At 36.9% G+C, this 25,074-nt stretch overlaps 1 protein-coding gene across 1 annotated transcript in view; it reads left to right on the top strand.

Annotated features, from left to right (window-relative positions):
• The window catches only part of MLLT10 (MLLT10 histone lysine methyltransferase DOT1L cofactor), a 238,510-nt gene that overhangs the window by 131,596 nt on the left and 81,840 nt on the right, over window positions 1-25,074 (top strand). Inside the window, 1 exon segment of the mRNA XM_047743592.1 lies at window positions 14,818-14,913. Coding sequence (XP_047599548.1) covers window positions 14,818-14,913 — 96 coding nt within the window.

Here is a 25,074-nt window from a genome sequence, read left to right as displayed (position 1 = left end):
AGGGACAGAGGGAAAGGAAAAGAATCTCAAGCAGACTCCCACACTGAGTGAGAAGCCAGATGTGGGGCTTGATCTCAGGACCCAGGAGATCACAATCCAAGCCAAAATCAAGAGTTGGACACTCAACTGATTGAGCCACCCAGGCATCCCTAATTTTTTTCTTAGTTTAAAAGGAGTTTTCTTTTAGTATACCCAATTTTATTGTCTGTGTATATAAAAATTACTGATTTTTATATGGTAACTTTATGCTACTACCTTATTATATTGTATTAGGTAGTTTTATCACTGATTGATGATATCTGTCCTTGGTTCACTTAAAATTTTAAAGGAGGTGTTTAAGTGCAAGTGATAATTTGTGATGGAAGCAGTACAAAGTAGTTTTACAAGGCTTTTATTTGATCAGATCTTTTGTGTCACAGTAGCTGTATTTTATTTTTTATTTTTTAAAGATTTTATTTATTTTATAGAGACAGCATGCATGAGTAGGGGGAGGGAAGAGGAAGAGAATGGCGGGGGAAAGCAGATTCTGCTGGGCTCTGATCCCAATGTGGGGCTTGATCCCAGGACCCTGAGATCATGACCTGAGCTAAAACCAAGAGTTGGACACTTGACTGATTGAGGCATTTAGGCACCCCTTTAATAGCTGTATTTTAAAAGCAAGTGATTTTTTGTTTGTTTTTTACTTTAAAAATAGGCATATCAGGGCACCTGGGTGGCTCAGTTGGTTAAGTGTCTGCCTAGGGCTCAGGTCGTGATCCCGGGGTCCTGGAATGGAATCCCACGCCTGCTCAGCAGGGAGTCTGCTTCTCCCTCTGTTCCTCCCCCTACTTGTTCTCTCAGTCTGTTACTTGCTTTCTCTCTCTCTCAAATAAATAAATAAATAAATAAATAAAAATCTTAAAAAAAAAAAAAAAGACAATATCAGAAACAAACCAATCTCTAATGTTTAATTATAGCACTTCATTTAGGTGGGGGAGAATTAAAAAAAAGTATGTAGTGTATAGACAGAATGTATTATGGGGTTTTGGGGTAGCTTTCCAGCCACTTATCCTTCTCTTTTCAAGTTTATTTCACTTCTCCTATGATAGTGCTGGTGACATGGGCCGTAAATTTCTCTCTCTGTATTAGTTCTACCACCTAATTTTTTTTGAATATTTTATTTATTTATGACAGAGATAAGGAGGGAGGGAGGGAACACAAGCATGGGGGAGCTGGAGAGGGAGAAGCAGGCTCCCCATTGAGCAGGGAGCCTGATATGGAGCTCAATCCCAGGATGCTAGGATCGTGACCTGAGCTGAAGGCAGATGCTTAACGACTGAGACACCCACGTGCCCTCTAATTTTTTTTTATTATGGCAAGATACATGTAACATAAAATTTACTACCTTAACCATTTTTAAGTGCATAGTTCAGTGTACATTGTTGTGTGCCCATGACCATTATCCATCTGCAGAACTCTTCATCTTGTAAAACTGAAACTTGGTAGCCATTAAATAATAACTTCCCACCTCCCCTTTCTTCCCCAGCCCCTGGCAACTGCCAGCTACTTTCTGTCTCTAGGAGTTTGACCACTTTAGATTCATTTAAGTGGTACTATACAGTATCTGGCTTTTTGTGATGGGCCTGTTTCTCTTAGCATACTGTCTTTAAGGTTTATCCATGTTGTGTCTTGTTAGAGTTTCCTTTTTTTTTCAAGGTTGAATAATATTCTGTTGTATGTATGTACTATGTTTTGCATATTTATTTGTTGATGGACACTAAATGCTTCCGCATTTTAGCCTACTAAAAACTACTTCAGCCAACTGACTACTACTATGAAGATGGGCGTATAAATATCTCTAAACCCCAGTTTTCATTTTTTGGAGGTATATACCTAGCATTGGAATTACTAAATCAGACATAGTGATTCTGTGTTTAATTTTTTGAGGAACAGCCTTTTTTCCACAATGACTATACCATTTTACATTCCTACCAACAAGGGTTCCAGTTTCTCCACATCTTTACCAACACTTTGTTTTTTTTGTTTTTTCTCTGTAGTAATTTTGTTACCTTCATTATAAGTTACTTGGTCTTTGGCCCCTTTGTTTATGATTATTGTTTGAGAATTACATTAGAGGAAAAATGAGATATATTCAAATGTAAATTTTATTGATTTACTATGAAGTTTTAGACCAAACTTCCCAATAAAACTTTCTGCATTGATAGAAATGTTCTGTAATTGTGTTCTTTAATACAGTGGCCCCCTAGCCACATCTGCCTGTAAGATACTTGAAATGTGTCAAATTGAGATAGTGAATATTTAATTTCATTTAATTTTAATTAAGTTAATTTAGCAGTATGTGGCAAGTTGATACCATATTGGACAGCATGGCTTTAGAAAATAATGAGAGCCTGGTTGTTCATATCTAAGGTTTTCTGGGTAAATATAGGGTTACTTGTGTTTAAATTATAGAATGTTTTTATTCAGTTTCTTATTTTGTTTAGCCATTTACTTCATCATGAAGTATATTACTTAAATATGGGAATCAAATAGGCACTAATAAGTTTTAGGTCAACCAATAGTAGGTAATGAACTACTTTGTACTAAGACTTTCAGGCAACAGATTGGAAAGCTTTTGTGATGGAAAATTATGAGCATAATAATAGCTTATTCTTTTTTTTTTTTTTAAGATTTTATATATTTATTTGAGAGAGAGACAGTGAGAGAGAGCATGAGCTAGGGGAAGGTCAGAGGGAGAAGCAGACTCCCCATGGAGCTGGGAGCCTGATGTGGGATTTGATCCCGGGATTCCGGGATCATGACCTGAGCCGAAGGCAGTTGTCCAACCAACTGAGCCACCCAGGCATCCCATAATAGCTTATTCTTAATTGAGAGTTCTTATGACTTGCCTCATGTCTGCCGGTTGTGGGTGCTTGCTAGTTTTTCCTCCTTTGACGTTCAGACACGTCAGTGTCTCTGTAACTGTTACCTGAAAGGGGTTGGAACCTTTTGTCCACCAAGGATGAATCTATATTGATAATGATTCTTACTGTTACAACTAGATGGAACTGATGCCAACTGCCAGATTGTCAGGGAGGTCTCCTACCTGGAGAAGGGTTAACAACCATAAGGACATCATTTGGATTGCTATCTTCTCAGCCTGGAACCATCTCCTCAAATCCTTCTCCTTCCTACTGAAGCAATAAAATAGAGGACCATTTATTTACTGCCTGAGTGACCATACAGTGTACTTAATATGCTTGTTAGCATTCCCACTTTCCTTAGATTTCATTAATTGGCCTGTTGTGCCCTTATCCTTCCTCTTCCAGAAAGCTGTATCTCTAACAGCATCATGTTCTTATTGCCAAACCATTAGGAACTCTGTAAGAGGTCCATGATTACCCTACTTATGACTAGTTAGGAGACAGGAGAATTCTGGGTCAGAGATGAAGGACAGTCTATTACACAGTACACAGTAGCCATAGTATCAGTATTTTTATACCATGTCCCCAAGACCCAGTTTCCATAGGGCAACAAAGAGTGCCACATGACATCTGCTCATGTGATCTATTGCATTGTCATAGAAGAACTCCCAAGTTTAGGGCATCTGAATCTTTTGTAATGGACAGTAAGCATGGCCTCCCTTTGCCTCTAAAGTAGACACACTGTGTTCTAAGTCTGTTCATTATACAAAGAACCTTGAAAAGATAGTTCAAAATGATGGGCAAGTCATTGCCTCACTTGCAAAACATGGAGGGAAGACTTTAGAGATTCATATAAAATTGTTTCCCATCACATAACAATTCTCAAATTATAAGTTGGCTTAATAACAGTGTTTATTATTCATTCAAAACTGAGTCCAAAACCAGTGTTCTTGATTGGCGGACAGCTTTTTTTCAAGTCATGAGTCAGGAAATTAGTTTCCTTCCATCTTATGACTTAGCCTTCTTTTTGATGTTGCTTCTATGGCTGTGATGGTCATTTTGCATCAGTCTCTGGAAGAGGAAAGGACATGGAAACTAAATTGTTGGGGCTGTTAAGGACCATACCCAGAGGAGATTCACATCACTTTTCTTTTTCTTTTTTTAAATTAAATTTTTTTTTCAGTGTTCCAAGATTCATTGTTTACGTACCACACCCAGTGCTCCATGCAATAGGTGCCCTCCACACTGCCCACCACCAGGCTTATCCAACCTCCCGCCCCCTCTCCCCTCCAAAACCCTCAGTTTGTTTCTCAGAGTCTATAGTCTCTTATGGTTTATATCCCCCTCCAATTTCCCCTATCTCACTTCTCCTCTCCCATCTCCCTGTGTCCTCCGTGTTATTCATTATGCTCCACAAATAAGCAAAACCATATGATACTTGACTCTCTCTGCTTGACTTATTTCACTCAGCATAATCTCCTCCAGTCCCATTCATGTTGATACAAAAGTTGGGTATTCATCCTTTCTGATGGAGGCATAATACTCCATAGTGTATATGGACCACATCTTCCTTATCCATTCGTCCATTGAAGGGCATGTTGGTTCTTTCCACAGTTTGGCTACTGTAGCCATTGGTGCTATGAATATTGGGGTACAGATGGCCCTTCTTTTCACTATGTCTGTATCTTTGGGGTAAATACCCAGTAGTGTAATTTCAGGGACATAGGGTAGCTCTATTTTTAATTTCTTGAGGAATCTCCACACTGTTTTCCAAAGTGGCTGCACCAACTTGAATTCCCACCAACAGTGTAAGAGGGTTCCCCCTTTCTCCACATCCTCTCCAACACTTGTTTACATCATTTTTCATTCAGGTTTTATTTGGCTAGGATCTAATGACCACATTAACTGCAAAGGAAGCTGGGAAGTATCTAGTTATATTCTTTTTTTTTTTTTTTTTTTAAGATTTTATTTATTTTGTCAGAGAGAGAGGGAGAGAGAGCGAGCACAGGCAGACAGAATGGCAGGCAGAGGCAGAGGGAGAAGCAGGCTCCCCGCCAAGCAAGGAGCCCGATGTGGGACTCGATCCCAGGACGCCGGGATCATGACCTGAGCCGAAGGCAGCTGCCTAACCAACTGAGCCACCCAGGCGTCCCTCTAGTTATATTCTTAGTAAGAAAAAGAAATGGGTTTAGTGAATAGCTGGTATACCTCATTTTAGCCATCCTTTTTGTTATGCCATATGTAATTACAAAAAATTCAAATGAGGCAGAACATTTTAAAAATTTTAAGTTAATTTAAAAAAACAATACCCTCTCCAGTCTCCACCATTGAGAAATAGCCATCATTACTATTAAGTAAGCTTTCTAGATGTCATTTTTATACATACATATAGAAAAACTAAGGATGGTTAGATCGGTAAAAGTTATTTTGTTAAGGCGATGTAATGCTATTAATATAATATTATATAATATTATATAATTTTGCTATTAATATTTAAAAAATACTAAAGTCAGATTTAGTTGGTTATATAGAAGAAAAAGTGAAGTAAAATAGGTATTATTGAACTTCAAAGAAAATTTTCTTACCACAAGAGATATTATTTCCTAAAATATAACTTGAAATTTAATAATAGATTACAAAACCAAACAACAAACATTATCTTTCCAGTTGAGATGCTCTCAGCTATAACAGAATATTGCTAAAGCAATAGGGAATTTGCTATTTTGCTTAAATTCAGAGGCTAGACTTCTCTAGGATTGGTTAATTAAATTTTTTTTTTAAGATTTTATTTATTCATACGACAAAGAGAACACAAGCTGGGGGAGTGGCAGAGGGAGAGGGAGAAGCAGGCTCCCCACTGAGCAGGGAGCCCAAAGTGGGGCTCCATCCGAGGACCCTGGGATCATGACCTGAGCTGAAGGTAGATGCTTAACCAACTGAGCCACCCAGGCACCCCAGTTTTTCACCAGTCCTATATAACACACAGTGCTCATTATATCCTGTGCCCTCCTTAATGTCCGTCACCCAGTTAACCCATATCCCCACCCTCTCCCCTCCAGGAGTCCTCAATTTGTTTCCTGTGATTGAGTCTCTTAGGATTTATCTCCCTCTCTGATTTTGTCTTGTTTTATTTTGCCCATCCTTCTCCTATGCTCCTCTGTTTTGTTTCTTATATTCCACATATGAGCAAAATCATATGATTGTTTTTCTCTTACTGTCTTAATTTCAGTTAGCATAATACCCTCTAGTTTCATCCATGTTATTGCAAGTGGCAACACTTTATGTTTTTGATGGCTGAGTAATATTCCATTGTATATATATACCACATCTTCTTTATCCATTCGTCTTTCGATGGACCTCTGGGTTCTTTCCATAGTTTGGCTATTGTGGACATTGCTGCCATAAACATTGGGGTGCAAGTGTCCCTTTGTATCACTGCATTTGTATCTTTGAGGCAAATACCTAATAGTGCACTTGCTGGGTCGTAGGATAGCTCTAATTTTAGCTTTTTGAGAAACTTCCATACTGTTTTCCAGAGTGGCTGTACCAGCTTGCGTTCCTACCAACAGTGTGAAAGGATTCGCCTCTCTCTCTACATCCTCGCTATTAGTTCCTCTCAACTGCTTTAATATCTGCTGTTTTTCATTTGTATACTGTGGTTATTTCAAGCCTTTTAGCAGTGTTTTTGTTTTCAATAATGTATATTCTTTTCCTTGCTATTTCTGTTTACCTCTTCTCTTTTAGTCTTTAAATTACTTTGGTTCTCAGTCCCTCATTTTTAATTTTTTTTCCTGTTTTGTCATTTCATTATTGAGTTTTTTTATGAATTTATGTTCAAAGTAAGTTTTATTTAGTATGGGGCAGTTTTGAGAAATATCTTTATGCTGAGTTATGTTTACTCCTAGGTTGAGAGTTTTGGTTATCTTATGCATGTTATGCTCTTTATGTTGTTTTATTTGGCTGTGCAGTAGTTCTTCATCTTACTCACGCTTGGGAGGCTCTTTTTAGGCATTTGCTCTACTATGATTCAGGTAATTTCTTGTATCTCTTCTCACCATTTTAAGACTAGGGTTTGAAGGTGAACTATTTTTTTTTTTTTCATTATGATAAGTATACTCTTTAATCCTGTCCCCCATTTCATCCATCCCCCCACTCACTCACTGTCTGGTAAACATCAGTTTGTTCTCTGTAGTGAAGAGTCTGTTTCTTGGTTTGTCCCTCTTGCTCTTTCCCCCCCCCCCCCTTTGCTCATTTATTTCTTAAATTCTGGATATGAGTGAGAGCTTATGGTTTTTGTCCTTCTCTGACTGATTTGTTTTGCCTGTTAGCATTGTACTTTCTAGCCCCATTTATGTTGTTGCAAATGGCAAGATTTCATTTTTTTTTTATGGCTGAATAATACTCCATTGTGAATATACACCACATCTTCTTTATCCATTCATCCGTGGATGGATACTTGGGCTGCTTGCATAGTTTGGCTACTGTAAGTAATGTTTCAATGAACATGGGGGAGCATGTGTCCCTTTGAATTAATGTTTTGGTATTTTTTGGGTAAATACCAAATAATGCAGTTACTGGATCATAGATTAGTTCTATTTTTGATTTTTGAGGAGTCTCCATACTGCTTTCCAGAGTGGTACACCAGTTTGCATTCCTACCAACAGTGCAGGAGGGTTCCTTTTTCTCCATATCCTTGCCAACATTTGTTCTTTGGCGTGTTTTTGATTTTAGCCATTTTGAGAGGTGTGAGGTGTTGTAGTTTTCATTTGCATTTCCCTGATGTGAGTAATGTTGAGCATATTCTCATGTGTCTGTTGGTCACTTACATGTCTTCTTTGGAAAAATGTGTGTTCATGTCTTTTGCCTCTTTTAATTGGATTATTTGGTTTATGGGAGTTGAGCTGTATCGGTTCTTTATATGTTTTGGATACTAACCCTTTATCAGACATGTCATTTGCGAATGTCTTCTCCCATTCTGTAGGTTGCCTTTTAGTTTTGATTGTTTCCTTTACTCTTCAGAAGCTTTTTATTTTGAGATAGTCCCAATAGTGTATTTTTTTTCCTTTTATTTCCCTTGCCTCAGGAGACATATCTAGAAAAATGTTGATATGGCTGGTGTTGCAGAAATTTCTGCTTGTGTTCTCCTCAAGGATTTTTATGGTTTCAGGTTTCGCATTTAGGTCCTTAATCAATTTTGAGGGTTTTTTTGTGTGTGTATGGTGAAAGAAAGTGGTCCCATTTCATTCTTTTTCATGTGGCTGTCTGATTGTCCCAAAACCATTTGTTGAAGATACTTTCTTTTTCCTCTTTTGTCAGTTATTAATTGACCACTAATTGTGGATTTATTTCTGGATTTTCTGTTCTATTTCATTGATCTATGTGTCTGTTTTTAATGCCAGTACCATGCTGTTTTAATTACTAATTGCTTTATAATATAACTTGAAATCTGGAGGTTTTTCTTTTTCTTTAGTTTTCTTTTTTTTTTTTAGTTTTTCTTTTTCATCATTTCTTTGGCTATTTGAGGTTGCTTGTGGTTCCATATAAATTTTAGGATTGTTCTAGTTCTATGAAAAATGTTGGTATTTTGTTAGGAATTGCATTAAATGTTTAGAGTGGTTTGGGTGGTGTAGATGTTTTACCAATATTTGTTCTTCCAGTTCATGAGTGTGGAATGTTTCTCCATTTCTTTCCATTCTTTTGACTTTAATCAGTGTTTTACAGTTTTCAGAGTACAGGTTTTTCACCTCTTGGTTAAGTTTATTCCTAGATATTTTATTATTTTTGGTGCAGTTGTGAGTGGGATTGTTTCTTAATTTTGCTTTTTGCTGCTTCATTATTAGTGTATGGGAATGCAGCAGATTTCTGTGCGTTGATTTTGTATCCTGCGGCTTTAGTAGCAGTTCTAGTAGTTTTTTGGTGGAGTCTTTAAAGTTTTCTTTATATAACAGCATGTCATCTGTAAAGAGTCTATTTCTTCCTTGCCAGTTTGGATGCTATTTATTTATTTATGTTGTCTGATTATGTTGTCTGATTGCTGTGGCAGGGACGTGCAGTACTATGTTGAATAATGGTTGAATAAATGGTGAGAGTGGTGAGAGTGGTGAGAGTGGACATCTTGTCTTGTTCCTGACCTTAGGGGAAAGCTCTCAGGTTTTCACCATTGAGTGTGATATTTGCTGTAGGTGTTTCATATAAGGTCTTTATTATGTTGAGGTATGTAAGGGCTAATAAGTATTTTTGTCTCTTTCTGAAGACAGATAGAATGGTAAGGCCTCAGTATAAAAGCTCAGGTAGGACAATACAAGTTTTCGGTAAAAACCCAGGCCTAGATCTCTTTTTAAACTTGATTAAACGTGTTGTACTAGATTTTAATCTTTTTGCTGTGTCGGGGTTTCTCATTCCTATGGGAGAATACCTCAGATTTTATATAATTCATTCTTAGCCTAGATCCTTGATTTTCAGAGTTAGCACCTCATCACTCTTCATGTCTTTCTTTCCTATTTTTTCCTATTTCTGCCTTGAAGCTGGTCCTACTCTTCAGGCAGAAAAAGAACTAAAAAGATTTCTTCTTTCCAGATTTGGGAGTTTTTGTGGTATTCTAGGAATTTTAAGGAATTGGAAATAGTAAGATTAATAGCTGAATCCTATAGCTCAGACTGGGACAGTTTCTGCTGTTTCTAAAATCTGTTTCATTGCTTGGTTGCCAGTTTTTGTTTAATGAATTATTACCTGTCTTTTCCATCTTCCCAATTTCAGTTGCTGTTGGCTTTCTTGTTTGATTGATTGATTGCTGGTTTTGTTCGTTTGCTTTTTCACTTGTTTAATGTTGGAAAAATTAAAATTAACGCGATTTCACATCACCTTTTTAAGTGCTGAGAGTTATTTAAACATAGGCACGCTTTCCTTTTGGAAATTCAGTTCCATCACAGAATTGAATTATGTTAAAATAACTTTTTTTTTTTTTAATGTTATGGCTACGTATTACTTTCTAATATTCAGCTCCCTGATGAACTCTTCTTGGCACTTAATGAAACTCTTTACTACATACTAGTGTTTTTAACCTTTGTTAAAAATTTACTCTAGGGGGAAAAAAATTTACTCTAGTGGTGCCTGGATGGCTCAGGTCATGATCCCCGGGTCCTGGGATTGAGCCCCATGTAGATCTCCTTGGTCAGTGAGAAGTCTGCTTCTCACTCTTTGTGCCACTCCCTCTGCTTATGCTCTCTCTCTCTCTCTCTCAAATAAATGAATAAAAAGAAAAAAATCTTAAAAAAAATTTACTCTAGAATTTTTCTGGTAAGTAAGCTCAAGCTTGTTCGAGATCGCATTCCTTCTAGAATTTACTTTCTGGTTTATCCTAAACATTTCTGTCAGTGGTTCAGTGAGTATGTGTGTACTTCCAAAACTCTCTTAGATCTATTTAATTTCTTTGGGTCTGAAGAAATAAATTTAAGTATTATCTCTACTTTCTTATCCTTTAATTTTCCTTTAAGAATTTCTTCACCCTTTTCAGTTTGCACATGGAAATTCTAAATGTAAAAACTCCTGTATAATTCATTCCTTAGTTTCTTTACATGGAAAGAAAGTTCATCCTGGAACTAAAGCTACTTTAAAATAGAAATTTTTCTTTCCCTTCCTTCTCTCCTTCCTTCTCATTCCTTCCTTTCCCCACTCTTTCAAATTTCCATGTTAAAATTTCTCATCATGGATACCTTATCTATTTTTTTTAAATTAAAAAAAGTATGCTTTTTAAAAGTTTAGTTAAGTTTCTTTGGAGTGTAGATAAAAGAGTTTACTTTGTGGTTGTTTAAATGATTTGTTTCTGATCTATAAAAATGGGCCATCGTAGGGCTCTTTTGAGGATTAAATGAGATAATTTATGTGTTTGTATAATTCTGATTATTTTTATTATTAATTGTGCACACTGATTCAGTTGGGAGTGACACTGGTTGTCTTGACCTATGGCTTTACATAAAAAATATTCAGTATTGTTTATTTCCTTTTGGCTGTTTTCTGTTCATGCATAATACATTTAAAAAACAAACTCATATTAACCATTTTTCTAAATCTCCCAAGTAGTCCTTCAGAACATACTTATTTTAATGGCTGTTAAATGGTTTTATAGTAATTTTTTCAACCACAGCTCTGTTCTTGCATATTCAGATTGTTTTCAGGTTTTTTTCTCATTGCAAATATTACTGTAATAAACCACACCACACCACAACTTACTTAAACCTTTGTTCGTGGATGCGTTGGTGGCTCAATTGGTAAAGCATCTGCCTTCAGCTCCCAGTCCTAGGATCAATTCCCACATTGGGCTTTCCTACTTCTCCCTCTGCCTGCCACTCCCCCTGCTTGTGTGCTCTCATACTCTCTCCCTCTCTCTTTCTGACAAATAAATCTTTAAAAAAAATTATTTTTTTGTTCACCTCCTGGAAGTGAAATTACTAGGACAAAAGGCATTTTTATTGTTTCTAATTCTTGCTTTTAAAATTGTCCTTCACATATTTATAATCTCTCTGATGTATGCACGTGCTCATTTCAACATTGGGTCTTATCATAAAAAACATCACAAAATACAAAACCCAACAATTTTGATCACTAGGTGAGAGAAAAATACTACTTTTACTTTTTTAATAGTTGAGTTGCACATTTTTTGTGTTGTTTAGTGACTCTTTATTTCGTGAGTTGCTCTTTGTACATTATTCTGTGGCATTTATGTAGGTTTTTTTTTTATCTATAAAAAAGTTTAAATAGTGCTCATATATAGGACATACTAATTTTACTCATTTTCTAGGATTTTGCTTTTTAATTGTTTTTAAATTGATGTAGAAGCATTTTAAATTTGAATAACTAAAACTGCTTTTCCCTTTCTAAGTTTTTACTTTCTTTTAATACTTGGAAGAGTCTTTTCTTCCTAAAAGTTAAAGATTTCAAAAATATTTCCTGCCAGACTTCTGGATTATTTCAATTGTCACATAACGGTTTAAATAATCCATCTGGATTTTGTTTTATTTTGAGTAAGATATTTTCCCCAAAATTATTTACCAGTTTTTCTACTACCATTATTTTGTAATTTTAGGTGTTCCCTACAGATTTGGAAACCCTTCCTATTTACATATAATTGAGTCTTTTTCTAGAAACTCGTTTTGTTCTATTGATGTATTAAAATCAGCTTGTGTCTCTCTCTCTTTCTCTTTTAAATCTTTCTCCAGATATTTATTTAAATTCTAGTTAGTTAATGTATAGTGTAATATTTCAGCTGTAGAAATAGTGATTTGTCACTTACATAACAACACCCAGTGCTCATCACAAGTGCCCTCCTTAATCCCCATCACCTGTTTAAACCCATCCCCCCACTCATATCCCCTCCAGTAACCCTCCATTTGTTCTCTAAAGAGGAGTCTGTTTCTTGGTTTGCCTCCCTCCCCTCCACCTCCCATCTTCATTTGTTTCTTACACATGTGAGTCATATCATATGGTATTTTTCTTTCTCTGAGTTATTTCACTTAGCATATTTCACTTAGCATTCACTTTCTCTGGCTCAATCTACATCATTGCAAATGTTAAAGTTTCATTCCTTTTTGTGGTTGAGTAACATTCCTATGGGTGTGTGTGTGTGTGTGTGTGTGTGTGTGTGTGTGTGTATCACATCTTTATGCATTCATTAGTCTGTGGACATTTGGACTCTTTTTCACAGTTTGTTGATAATGCTGTTATAAACATCAGGGTGTATGTGCTCCTACAAATCAGTAATTTTGTATCCTTTGGGTAAGTATCTATAGTGCAATTGCTGGGTCATAGGGGCGTTCTATTTTGACCTTTTGAGAAACCTCCAGACTGTTTCCAGGGTAAAATCACATAAGTTGTCCTTTGTATATTATTGAAAGTAATGAAAGTAATCAGACTGCTCTCATTCATATTTTACAGACTAATAATTTAATGTGTTCAGTCTGTTTCCACTGAACATTTTCAGTCCTCGTCTCAGGATACATTTCTTGATTTATCACATAGGACCAGAGTTCTGTATAATCCCATGAGTATGTTCACACTTTCATGTATGTACATGTGCATACTTTGCCTTTTACTCTCAAATAGTTTCCATGTTTTAAGTGTTTGTTTACCTTCTTGGGTCATTTACTATTAAATCATCCCAGCTCTCCTACCGTTGACAAATAAAAGCCATTTTGGGAAGTAGAACAGGATGGACAGAAAAGCCTTCTTTATTATCTTTATGGGAGAAAAATATTGATATAGAATGTATAGATTCAGGGTCATTTGAACCTCATATTTATAAATTAGATTGTAATTTATACTTTGTTTAACTCTTAGTACCCAGTTGTGGATTCTAGTCCTGATTAAGTTAGCTACTGTTACTTGAGAAAACACCCCATAACTTACAGTGGCTTATAACAGGCAGGGCTTAGCAGGAACAACACATCTTTCTTTCATGTGGTATCAGCTGGGTTTACCCGTGAGGCTACATTCAACTGGTGGCTGGTGGGGTAGAGTAAGATAGGGTTGTTATGTTATGTTATGATATTCTTTTGACATTTTTAAGTTGTTTTACTAAATAATTCCAGCAAGATAGTCTTACTTGCATGTCTGGTACTGTCTATAAGGTTGGGTACTTCAGTTCTTCTCCATAGGGTCTCATTGTCTACTTGGCTTCTCTGTCAGAGAATATGAACTCATTATTTACATGGTGGCTGGAATCCAAAGGGCAAAGGTGGAAGCCATTTAAGATTTTTTAAAGCCTTGAGCTCCTGAACTTGTACATCACTGTGCCGTATCCTCTTGGCTAAAGCAAGTCACAAAGCTAACCCAGGTTTATGTGTGTGGAGAAGAGGACATCTTATGATGGAAGGAGCAGTGACATCCTACTACAAAGAAACAGAGGCATGATTGGTGGATCATTATTAAAATCAGTTGCAATTAAAATATAACTCTTTAAATGATAGTAAATTTCACACCCAATACTGATTCTTGCATACTGATTCAAACAATTGAAAACAGTTTGGTTAAAATTTTTTGTCATTAAATAAAGTTGGGCTCCTAATATGTAATTAACTTGTAATTAATTGAATTCTTTCTTATATTCAGTTCATCAGTTTTAGTACTTCAGAGTGAAAATAGCACACCACAACTTCAGAGTATCTATTTTTTGTTAAACGTAGCTGATTCACTCATTTCCTTTTTTAGAGATTTATTTATTTATTTATGTTTGGAAAGAGAGAGAGAGAAAAGAGCACACATGTAAGTGAGCAAGGGCAGAGGGAGAGGAAGGGAAATTTTAGGTAGACTCCCCACGGAGCACAGAGCCTGACTCTGGGCTCAATCTAATGATTCTGAGATCATGACCTGAGCCAAAATCAAAAGTCAGATTCCTAAGAGACTGAGCCAACCAGACCCCCCAATTCATTCATTTTCTGAGTAAACCTAGGAAAGAATTTATTGCCTGAGTTTCTAGTTTGTGGGCCATAGAATTTAATGTATAGTGATGTAGAATCTGACACTGTTCTAATGTGATATTGCATGTCAGACTGCTATTTAAATTTTAAAGTGCAGTTCATAAAATGTACACAGAAGTATTTGGTGTTTTTAACAAGAAGAAAATACAGGTTGCCAGATATAAATGTAGCAAATGATTATGGGCTTCAGTTGTTTATATATAATTTTAGGTTGGTTAAGAGTAAGTATGTTGAAGTCACTTTAACTTACACTAGTAATGTCATATTACTAGTATTGTTTATAAAATAATAAAGCATGATCAGCAGAAGTCATCTTTTTATTTTTTGACAAGTATTCATTAACATTTTGAATTACTAAACAATTATGGAAGAAACTCATCTTTATTGTACGTATATGGTTATAATTTATATTTAAATTGGATCTTATTTCTATTGATTTCTAGAAATATAAGGAAAAGGACAAACACAAACAGAAACATAAGAAGCAACCAGAACCGTCACCTGCATTGGTTCCTTCTTTGACTGTTACCACAGAGAAAGTAAGTTTTAAGTGCCATATTTTGTTTTATATAAGAACTAGTTGTGTGCTGGCTTTTACCTTTAAGAAATGTTCTTATTCCCAGTGTCTGGTTCCCTTTAACTTTTCCTGCCTCTTTAACCCTACATTAAGCACTTTAGGATTCCTATTTCTTAGTCCTTTATCCTACTTTCTGTTTATTCTATACTTGTTTTTGAAAAATAATTAAGTAAGCCTAACCGCTTGGGAAGGGCATCATTAAGATTAAGAATTTGGGCTGTAGGGACGCCTGGGTGGCTCAGTTGGTTAAGCTGCTGCCTTTGGCCCAGGTCATGATCCCAGGGCCCTGGGATTGAGTCCCGCATTGGGCGCCTACTCAGCTGGGATCCTGCTTCTCTCTCTGCCTCTGCCTGCCACTGTGCCTGCTTGCATGCTTGCTCTCTCTCTCTCTCTCTGACAAATAAGTAAATAAAATCTTTTAGGAAAAATAAAAATAAATAAAATAAAACACAGTGTTTAAATAAAAAAGAATTTGGGTTGTAGAGTGGGTTTTGTCCACCTGTGATTTTGAATTCTGGCTTCACCACTTACTGAAAGAGCTGTTAGGTTAATTAACCTCTTTGTAACTCAGTTTCATCTTCTGTAAAGTGGAGGAAATAATTACTGGAATTGAGTGAGATAGTATAGGCAAAGCAATCATAATAAAATCTGGTTCATAGGAAGTATTATAGTTATTATAGTAAGTGTTAAGTATTAATAAGATTATTATTATTGTATACCTAATATGAAAATAAATGGAGACAGGGAAAGACAGTGGCGACACAGGTAGCAGGGGTGAGGTAGAAGTACAGTAGGAGGCTGGGCAAGGGGGCCAGTCACGTAGGGCTCTGTAAGCCAGTGGAAAGGCTTGGTTTTTTAGTTTGAGTGAAAAGTGAGCCATTGAGTGAAAAGTGTTTTGAACTGAGATGTAATATGATCTCTCTTAGGTACTGTAAGGATCTCTGGCTCTTCATTGCAGATAGACTGTAGAGAGTCAAGGATGCACGCAGGAAGGCCATTAGGAGATAATTACAGTAATGCAGAGAGAGATGGTGTGAACAGTGGAGGTGGTGAGAGGTAATCAGATTCTGAGTATATTTAAAAGTAGCTTTCTCATAAAGAAGATGAGAGCTGTGTGTCTGTGTGTGTGTGTGAGAGAGAGAGAGTATCCAAAGAAGAGTCCAAGGGTATTGGGCCAGGTAACTAGAAGGGATGGAATTGCTGTTAACAAAGATGGTAAAGGCTGTGGGTGTGGTAGGTTGAGGGCAAGATGAAGAATTCAGTTTTGGAAATGAGATATCACTTCACACCCGTCAAAATGACTAAAATCAGGACACGAAACAAGAGGTGTTGGCGAAGATGTAGAGACAAAGGGACCCTCATGCACTGCTGGTGGGAATGAAAACTGGTGCAGCCACTGTAGCCTCCCTGAGAACTGAGGAGGCTTGGTGCTTGAATGCTTGAGGTAGACCAGGTGACCACAAAGTTCTAGGGCAAGTCAGAGGTAAAGGGTCTGGCAGAGGAGGGGATCTCGGGATAGGGGGCTCCTAGATATTCTCACTGGGTTATTTTAGTAAACAAAGAACCCTCCTTTAAAAAAAAAAGAAAAAAACAGTTTTGGATATGGTATTTGTATTCTCCTGCTGTTGGAACAAATTTAGCAGTTTAAAAAAATACAAACCTATTATGTTCTTGTTCTGTAGGCCAGAAGACTGGGTGGGCTCAGCTGGTTACTCTGGGTCTCTCAAAGGTGAAATCAAGGAGTTGGATGCCCTGGGTTCTCACCTGGCCATAGAAGCAGGTGCTTCTAAGCTCATTCAGGTGGTTAGATTTATGCCCATTTCCTTTCTGGCTCTCAACTGGGGGTCTGCCCTTCAGTTCTTGAGGCTCTCTTCAGTCCTTGCACATGTGCCTCTCCATTTCAGAGCCAGCAGTGGCTTGTTGAATCCTTTCCACCCTTGGAATCTTTCTTCTATTGCATCTCTTCTGCTTCTGGCCAGAGAAAGTTCTCTTCAGGGGTTCATGAGATTAGATTGGGCCTGCTTGAAAAATCTGAAAGTTCTACTTTGAACTTTCTAGAATGTTAAAAATGGGAAACATACAGTATGTACACTTTTTTTTATCTGACTCCTTTCACTCAGTGTAAGTATTTTGAGATTCATCTGTGTTGTGTGTATCAATAGCTTATTTCTTTTTATTGCTGACTACTTTCTAATACATGGACATAACTCTGATTATCCATTCAGTAATTGATGGACATTCAGATTGTTTTCCAGTTTTTGACTATTACAAATAAAGCTACTGGAAACATTATACATATCTTTTTACAAACATATTTTTCTTGCATAAATACCCAGGAATGGAATAACTAGGTCACATGGTAAGTACATCCTAATTTTTAAAGACAATATTCCACTATTTTCCAAAATAGTTGTACCATTCGATGATTCTTTTGGTAGTGTACCAGAGTTCCTTTTCCTCTACATTGTCTGCAACACTTGGAATGCTCGGTCATTGTAATTTTAGCATTCCTAGTGTGAATGCTGTAGTTTCTCATTGTGGTTTCAGTCTGCGTTTCTTTAATGACTGCTTTATGTTGAACACCTTTCCATGTGCATGTTTGACATTCTTTATTTTCTTTGGTGAAGGTCTGCTCAGATCTATCCACTACTTGCCCTTTTTTTATTGGCTTGTTGTTTTCTTTCTTTCTTTTTTTTTAAAAGATTTTATTTATTTGTCAGAGATCGAGCACATAAGCAGGGGAGCAGCAGGCAGGGGGAGAGGGAGAAGCAGGCTTCCCGCTGAGCAAGGAGCCCGATGTGTAACTTGATCCCAGGACGATGACCTGAGCCGAAGGCAGACGCTTAACTGACTGAGCCACCCAGGCATCCCTGGCTTGTTTGTTTTCTTAATACTGCATTTTGTGAGCCATTATGTGTTCTGGATACAAGTCCTTTATCAGATACATTACTTTTGCAAGTATTTTTCCCTCTCAGTGACTTAAACAGACTTTTTTTTTTTTTTTTTTTTTTAAAGCAGAGAGGCAGGTAGAGAGAGGCAGGCAAGTAAGCAGAGAGGCAGGTAGAGAGAGAGGGAGAAGCAGGCTCTCCGCTGAACAGAGAGCCTGATGCAGGGCTCGATCCCAGGACCCTGAGATCATGACCTGAGCCAAAGGCAGTGGCTTAACCCACTGAGCCACCCGGGCGCCCCCAGACTTTTGTTTTTAAGGTAGACTTCATGTCCAACGTGGAGCCCAGTATGGGGCCTGAACCCATGACCCCCACGTTAATTAAATGTTCAGTATATACATTTTAAAATATGTTTTCTTCTGTAAATTTTATATTTTTTATGTTACACGTTTAGGCCTATGATCCATTTTGTGTTAAATTTTGCATATATGAGTTAAACATCTAAGTCCACTTATTGAATGACTTATCTATTGAATTATATAGATAACCGGTTTTTCTAGACCCACATATGGGACAGACTGTTCTTTCTCCACTGAATTGCCTTTACCTACATTTGTTCAAACCCATTTGACCATGTATGTATCAGTTCTCCATAGATCTGTTTATCTGCTTTTATGTTTAATACCACATTATCTTGATTCTATAGCTTTATAATAACCAGTTAGGTCAGGTAGGATCCATCTTCTGGACTTCATTCTTCTCTTTCAGAGTCATTATGGCTATCAACATAGAATTGTTCTGTTTTTATGTGAATTTTAGAATCAGATTGTCAGGTTGTAGAAATAAAACTGCCTGTATTTTGATTTAAACTGCATTGAGTCTACAAATCATATTGAGGGAGAATTGGTGTCTTAACAATATTGAGTCTTCTGATTCATGAAAAGAGTATACCTCTTCATTTATTTCTTTATCTTAGCAGCAAGTGTGTAGGTATTGTACATCTTTTTCCAGCTCCATTCCTAAATATTTGATCTTTTTTGATACTATTATGACCTCTTTTTAAAAGGTCAATTTCTGATTGTTCCTTACTAGTACATAGAAATACATTTTTAAATTTTTTTATGTTTATCTTGTATCTTGCAAACTTGCTGAAATTTTATTTCTAGTAGCTTAACTGATCCCGTGGGATTTGATATGATCATGGCAACTACAAATAAGATAGTTGTACTTTATCCTTTCTGATCTGCCCCTTATTTCTTATTATATTGTTAAATATTTAAGTGGTGAGAGTGAGCATGTTTGCTTTGTACAATTACTTTGAAAAAAATTTTTTTTAAGATTTTATTTATTTTAGAGATAGGGAGAACATGAGTAGAGGGAAGGGCAGAGGGAGAGAATCTTGGAACTCCATGAGAGGGCTCAGTCTCATGACCCTGAGATTATGACCTGAGCCGAAATCAAGAATCCTACATTTAACCAACTGAACCACCTAGGTCCCCTGGGGGAAAGTAATCCTTTAACATTATATATGATGTTTAGGAAGTATCTTTCTGTTCCTAGTTTGCTGAGTTTTTATCAGCCATGGATATTAGATTTTGTCAGATAATTTTTCTACATATTTTGATAGATTGATATGATAGTTATTTTTTTTTAAAGATTTTATTTATTTATTTGACAGAGAGAGATCACAAGTAGGCAGAGAGGCAGGCAGAGAGAGGGGGAAGCAGGATCTCTGCCGAGCAGAGAACCCGATGCGGGACTCGATCCCAGGACCCTGAGATCATGACCTGAGCCGAAGGCAGCGGCTTAACCCACTGAGCCACCCAGGCGCCCGATATGATAGTTATTTTTTTCTTTTTTAATCTGTTAATGTGGTGAAGTACATTGACTGATATCTCCCCCCCCAATTAAGCCAAACTTGTATTCCTGGGATAAATCCTACCTGGCCTTGATACATTACCATTTTTAAATATTATTGAATTCAGGTTTTTGAAATTTAAAGGAATTTTTGCATCTGTATTCATGAGGGATCTTGGCCTATGTTTTTCTTTCTTTCTTCCTTTTTTTTTTTTTAAAGATGTCATTTATTTGTTTTGAGAGAGAAAGACAGAGAGTCCACATGTGTGAGTCTGTGGATGGCAGAGGGAAAGAGAGAGAATCTCAGGCAGACTCCATGACAAGCACAGAGCCCTAATAAGGGCTTGATCTCACCACCCTGAGATTATGATCTGAGCTGAAGTCAAGAGTCAGACGCTTAACTGACTGAGCCACCTGGGCACCCATGTAGTTTTCTTTTCTTAGAATGTCTTTGGATTTGTTTGCAAAAATAATTGCTGGCCTCAGATTAAGTTGCCAGATGTTCAGTTTTGTTCAGTTTTCTGGAAGAGTTTGTCTAGACTTGGTATTATTTCTTAATGTCCGGTAGGATTTACTTTTAAAGCCATTTGGGCATAGAGTTTTTCTTGGGAAAGTTTTAAAACTATAATCCATTTCTTTAATAGCTAGAGGACTATTTAGGTTATCTATTCTTGAGGTACCTTTGACAATTTATATCTTTTTTTCTTTTCTAGTCTAGGCTTGCTAGAGTTTGAATTTTATTGATCTTAAATTTTTAGCTTTTGTATCCATTGATTTTCTCTGTTGGATCTTATTATTTTGTATTTTAGTTTTCAGTAGTTTTAGTTTTTCTGCTCTGATTTTATTTTTTCCTTCCCACTTCTTGGTTTACTCCATTCTTCTTTTTCTAATTTTTTAAGGTATGAGATGATAGAATTTATTTGAGGCCTTTCTTTTTTCTGAGATAGGCAGTTTTAAAAAAATTAATAAAATTTAAAATGAATTTTTAGAGGTGTTAGCTATTCAGTAGAATGGAATTGTACTTTCTAGTTAGAACCTGCAAATAATACAATAGACATTTTCATAAATATTCAACTTTGAAAATTTGTAAGTAAATTTGTGCATTTCCATTTTTAGGAAGTGAACACCCAAAAGAAGTTCCCACGCACAAAAATTAAAGAAGGAATAGATAAATGGGTGAATTTAAGTGCTGTGTGGGTGGGGAAATTTTGCTTGGCAGCCGAGTGGCAGACAACTAGTTATTATTTTTTTAAAATGCAGCTTATGTGAACTTAAACCAAAACAAAACTAGTTCATCCATTTTTTCCCCCCACTCCCCACCTTCTCCCTTGCCTCTGGCAACTGCTAATCTTTATTTTTTAGAGCAGTTAGATTTGCAACAAAATTGAATGGAAGGTACAGAGATTTCCAGTGTACCCTCTAGTACCACTGTCCGAGTGCTACATTTATTACAAGCTATAAAGTACGTAGTTGACATTGGGGTTCACTCTTGGTGTTATAAGGCTGTATTCAATGGGTTTTTCAAAATATTTAATGTTATGGTATCCTACAGAATAGTTTCACTACCCTGAAAATTCTCTGTGTTCTGCCTGTTTATTTCCCCTTCCTGTCAAGCCCAGCAACCACTAATCTTTTTACTATCTCCATAGTTTCACCTTTTCTAGAATGTTGTATATAGTTGGAATCATATAGTTTGTAGCTTATTCAGATTGACTTCTTTAATAGTAATATGCTTTAAAGTTTCCTCCATGTCTTTTTTAAAAAACATCTTAAGACATTATATTATTTAGAGCAGTTTCAGATTCATAGCAAAATTGAGAGGGAGATAACCCATATATCCTCTATTCCCACACATATATAGCCTCCCCATTATCAACACCTCTAAACAAAGTGTTAAGTTTGTTACTATCGGTGAACCTGCAATGACATGTAATTATCACTCCAACTTCATAGTCTTGGTGGTGTGTGTTCTGTGGTTTGGATACATGTATAATGACATGTATCCACCATGATAGTATCATACAGAAAATCACTGCCCAAAATGTCCTCTGTTTTCCAGCTATTCATCCCTCCCACCCTCCAGCCCCTTGCAGCCACTGATCTTTTGATTGTGTCCATACTTTCACCTTTTTTGAAATGTCATATAGTTGGAATCTTACAGTATATACCCTTTTCTGGCTGGCTTTTTTCACTTAGTAATATGCATTTAAGATTCTTCCATGTCTTTCCAAGGCTTGATAACTAATTTCGTTCTAGGACTGACTGTTACTTCATTGGCTGGATATACCACAGTTTATTTATCCATATACCTACAAAAGGACATCTTGGTTGCTTCCAGGTTTTGGCAATTAGGAATAAAGCTTCTATAAACATCCATGTGCAGGTTTTTGTGTGGATGTAATTTTTCACTTTCTTTGGATAAATACCAAAGTGCGTGATTCTGGGAAAATATGGTAGGAGTATGTTTAATTTTATAGGAAAGTGCCAAATAGTCTTCCAGTCCCATGAGTGATTTGACGGTTCGTTTTTCTCTACATCCTCACCAGCATTTGGTGGTGTCATTGTTCTGGATATTGGCCATGATGATAGGTGTATAGTGGTATCTGACTGTTTAAATTTTCATTCCTCTGCTGATGTAGGATGTGGAGCTTCTTTTCTTTTTTTTTTTTTTTTTAAGATTTTATTTATTTATTTGACAGAGAGAAATCACAAGTAGGCAGAGAGGCAAACAGAGAGAGAGGAGGAAGCAGGTTCCCCGCCGAGCGGAAAGCCCGATGTGGGGCTTGAACCCAGGACCTGGGATCATGACCTGAGCCGAAGGCAGCGGCTTAACCCACTGAGCCACCCAGGCGCCCCTGGAGCTTCTTTTCTTATGCTCACTTACTATCTGTATATCTTCTTCGATGAGGTGTCAGGTTTCTGGCTCTTTTTTTAAAATCAATTCATTTGTTTTCTTATTGTTGACTTTTAAGAGTTCTTTATATATTTCGGATAAGTCTTTTTTTATCATGTATCTCTGTCTCTCTCTTTATTAGAGTACAGTTGAGAACACAGTGTTGGATTAGTCTCAGCTGTAAACCTAATGATTCAACAACTCTGTGTCATGCTATGCTCACTACAAGTGTAGCTATCATCTTTTACCATATAATGCTATTAAAATGCCATTGACTGTATTCCCTGTGCTGTATCTTTTAATTCTCATAACTTATTCTTTCCATAACTGGAAGCCTGTATCTCTTACTCCCCTTTACCCATTTTGCTTTTACCCGCATGTCCCTCCTCTTTAGCAACCATTGGTTTGTTCTCTGTATTTATAGGTCTGGTTTTGCTTTTTGATTGCTTATTCATTTATTTTTTAGATTCTACACATAAGGAGATGTTTGACTTACTTCACTTAGTGTAATAATATCCTGTAGGTTCATCTATGTTGTTGTAAGTGGCAAGTTCTCGTCCTTTTATATGGCTGCATAATATTCCATTGTGTATTCCTTTCCATTCCATATGTGTATATATAACACATCTTCTTTATTCATCTATCAGTGGCCACTTGGGTTGCTTCCATATCTTGGCTCTTATAAATAAAGCTGGTATAAGCAAAGGATGTGCATGTATTTTTTTGAATCCCACTACCTGGTCATGGAATTATTGAATCATGTGGTATTTCTTTCTTTCTTTTTTTTTTTAATATTTTTTTAAATTTTATTTATCCATTTGACAGAGAGAGAGAGAGGAAGGGAAGCAGTCTCCCTGTTGAGCAGAGAGCTTGATGTGGGGCTTGATCCCAGGACCCTGGGATCATGACCTGAGCCGAAGGCAGAGGCTTTAACCCACTGAGCCACCCAGGCGCCCCTGATCATGTGGTATTTCTATTTTTAATTTTTTTTGAGGAGTAGAGAACTTTTTATTATATGTAAATAAGGTTATCTAGTCGTCTTCTGAATTCCGCTTTTAATTTTTTGGGAGCTTCCATACTATTTTCCACTGTGATTATAACAATTTAACATTCCCACCAGCAGTGCCCAAAGATTCTTTGTTTTCCACATCTTTGCCAACACTTGTTATTTCTTGTTCTTTTGATTCTAGCCATTCTGATAGGTATGAGGTGATATCTCACTGTTTCTGATTTGCATATTTCCCTGATGATTAGTGACGTTTGGCATCTTTTCATGTGTCTGTTGGCTATCTGTATATGTCGCCTTTGGAAAAATGTTTATTCAGATTCTCTGTCTATTTTTCAGTCACCTTTTTTGTTGGTGTTGAGTTGTATAACTTTTTTATATATTTTGGATATTAACCCCTTGTCAGATACATCATTGACAGATATGCTCTAATGCAGTAGGTTACCTTTTTTTTTCTTAATAGTAATCTGACAATTCTATACATTACTCAGTGCTCATCATGGTAAGTGTACTCTTTTTTTTTTTTTAAGATTTTATTTATTTATTTATTTGACAGAGAGAGAGAGAGAGACAGACAGACAGACAGTGAGAGAGGGAACATAAGTAGGGGGAGTGGGAAAGGGAGAGGCAGGCTTCCTGCCAAGCAGGGAGCATGATGCGGGGCTGGATCCCAGGGCTCTGGGATCATGACCCGAGCCAAAGGCAGGCACTTAATGACTGGGCCATCCAGGCGCCCCACAATAGGTTACCTTTGTGTTTTGTTAATGATTTCCTTTTCTGTGCAAGAGCTTTCTATTTTGATGAAGCCCCAGTAGTTTATTTTTGCTTTTATTTTCCCTGCCTGAGGAGACATATCTAGAAAAATGTTTCTGTAACCTACATTTTCTTTTAGGAATTTTCTGTTTTCAGGTCTCACATTTAGGCCTTTAATCCATGTTGAGTTTATTTTTGTGTACGGTGTAAGAAAGTGGTCCAGTTTCATCCTTTTGAATGTAGCCATCCAGTTTCAGCACCATTAATTTATTAATTAATTTATTTAGATTTTATTTAGTTGAGAGTACATGCCAGCACGAGTGGGGGAGGGGCGAAGGGAGAGGGAGAAGCTGACTTCCCATTGAGCACAGAGTGAGAAGCCTAGGTCTTGATCCCAGGACCACCCTGGCTTCTTTTTCTGAGCCTACGGCAGCCGCTTAGGTGCTCCTAAGGTGCCACCCAGGTGCCCCTTCAGCACCATTTATTGAAGCGACTGTCTTTTCCCCATTGTATATTCTTGCCTCCTTTGTCATAGATTAATTGACAATGGAGGCATGGGTTTATTTCTGCCTTCTCTGTTCTGTTCTATGTGTGTCTGTTTTTGTACCAGTACCGTAGTGTTTTGATTGCAGCAGCTTTGTAGTAGATAACTGAGAACTGGATTTGAGATACTTCCAGCTTTGTTGTTCTTTTTAAATATTGCTTTAGCTGTTCGGGGTATTTTGT

This window comes from Lutra lutra, chromosome 8 (assembly GCF_902655055.1).
Source record: "Lutra lutra chromosome 8, mLutLut1.2, whole genome shotgun sequence".
NCBI lineage: Eukaryota > Metazoa > Chordata > Mammalia > Carnivora > Mustelidae > Lutra > Lutra lutra.
The sequence above is the reverse complement of the archived record's forward strand: the minus strand, read 5'-3'. Positions and strand labels throughout refer to the sequence as shown.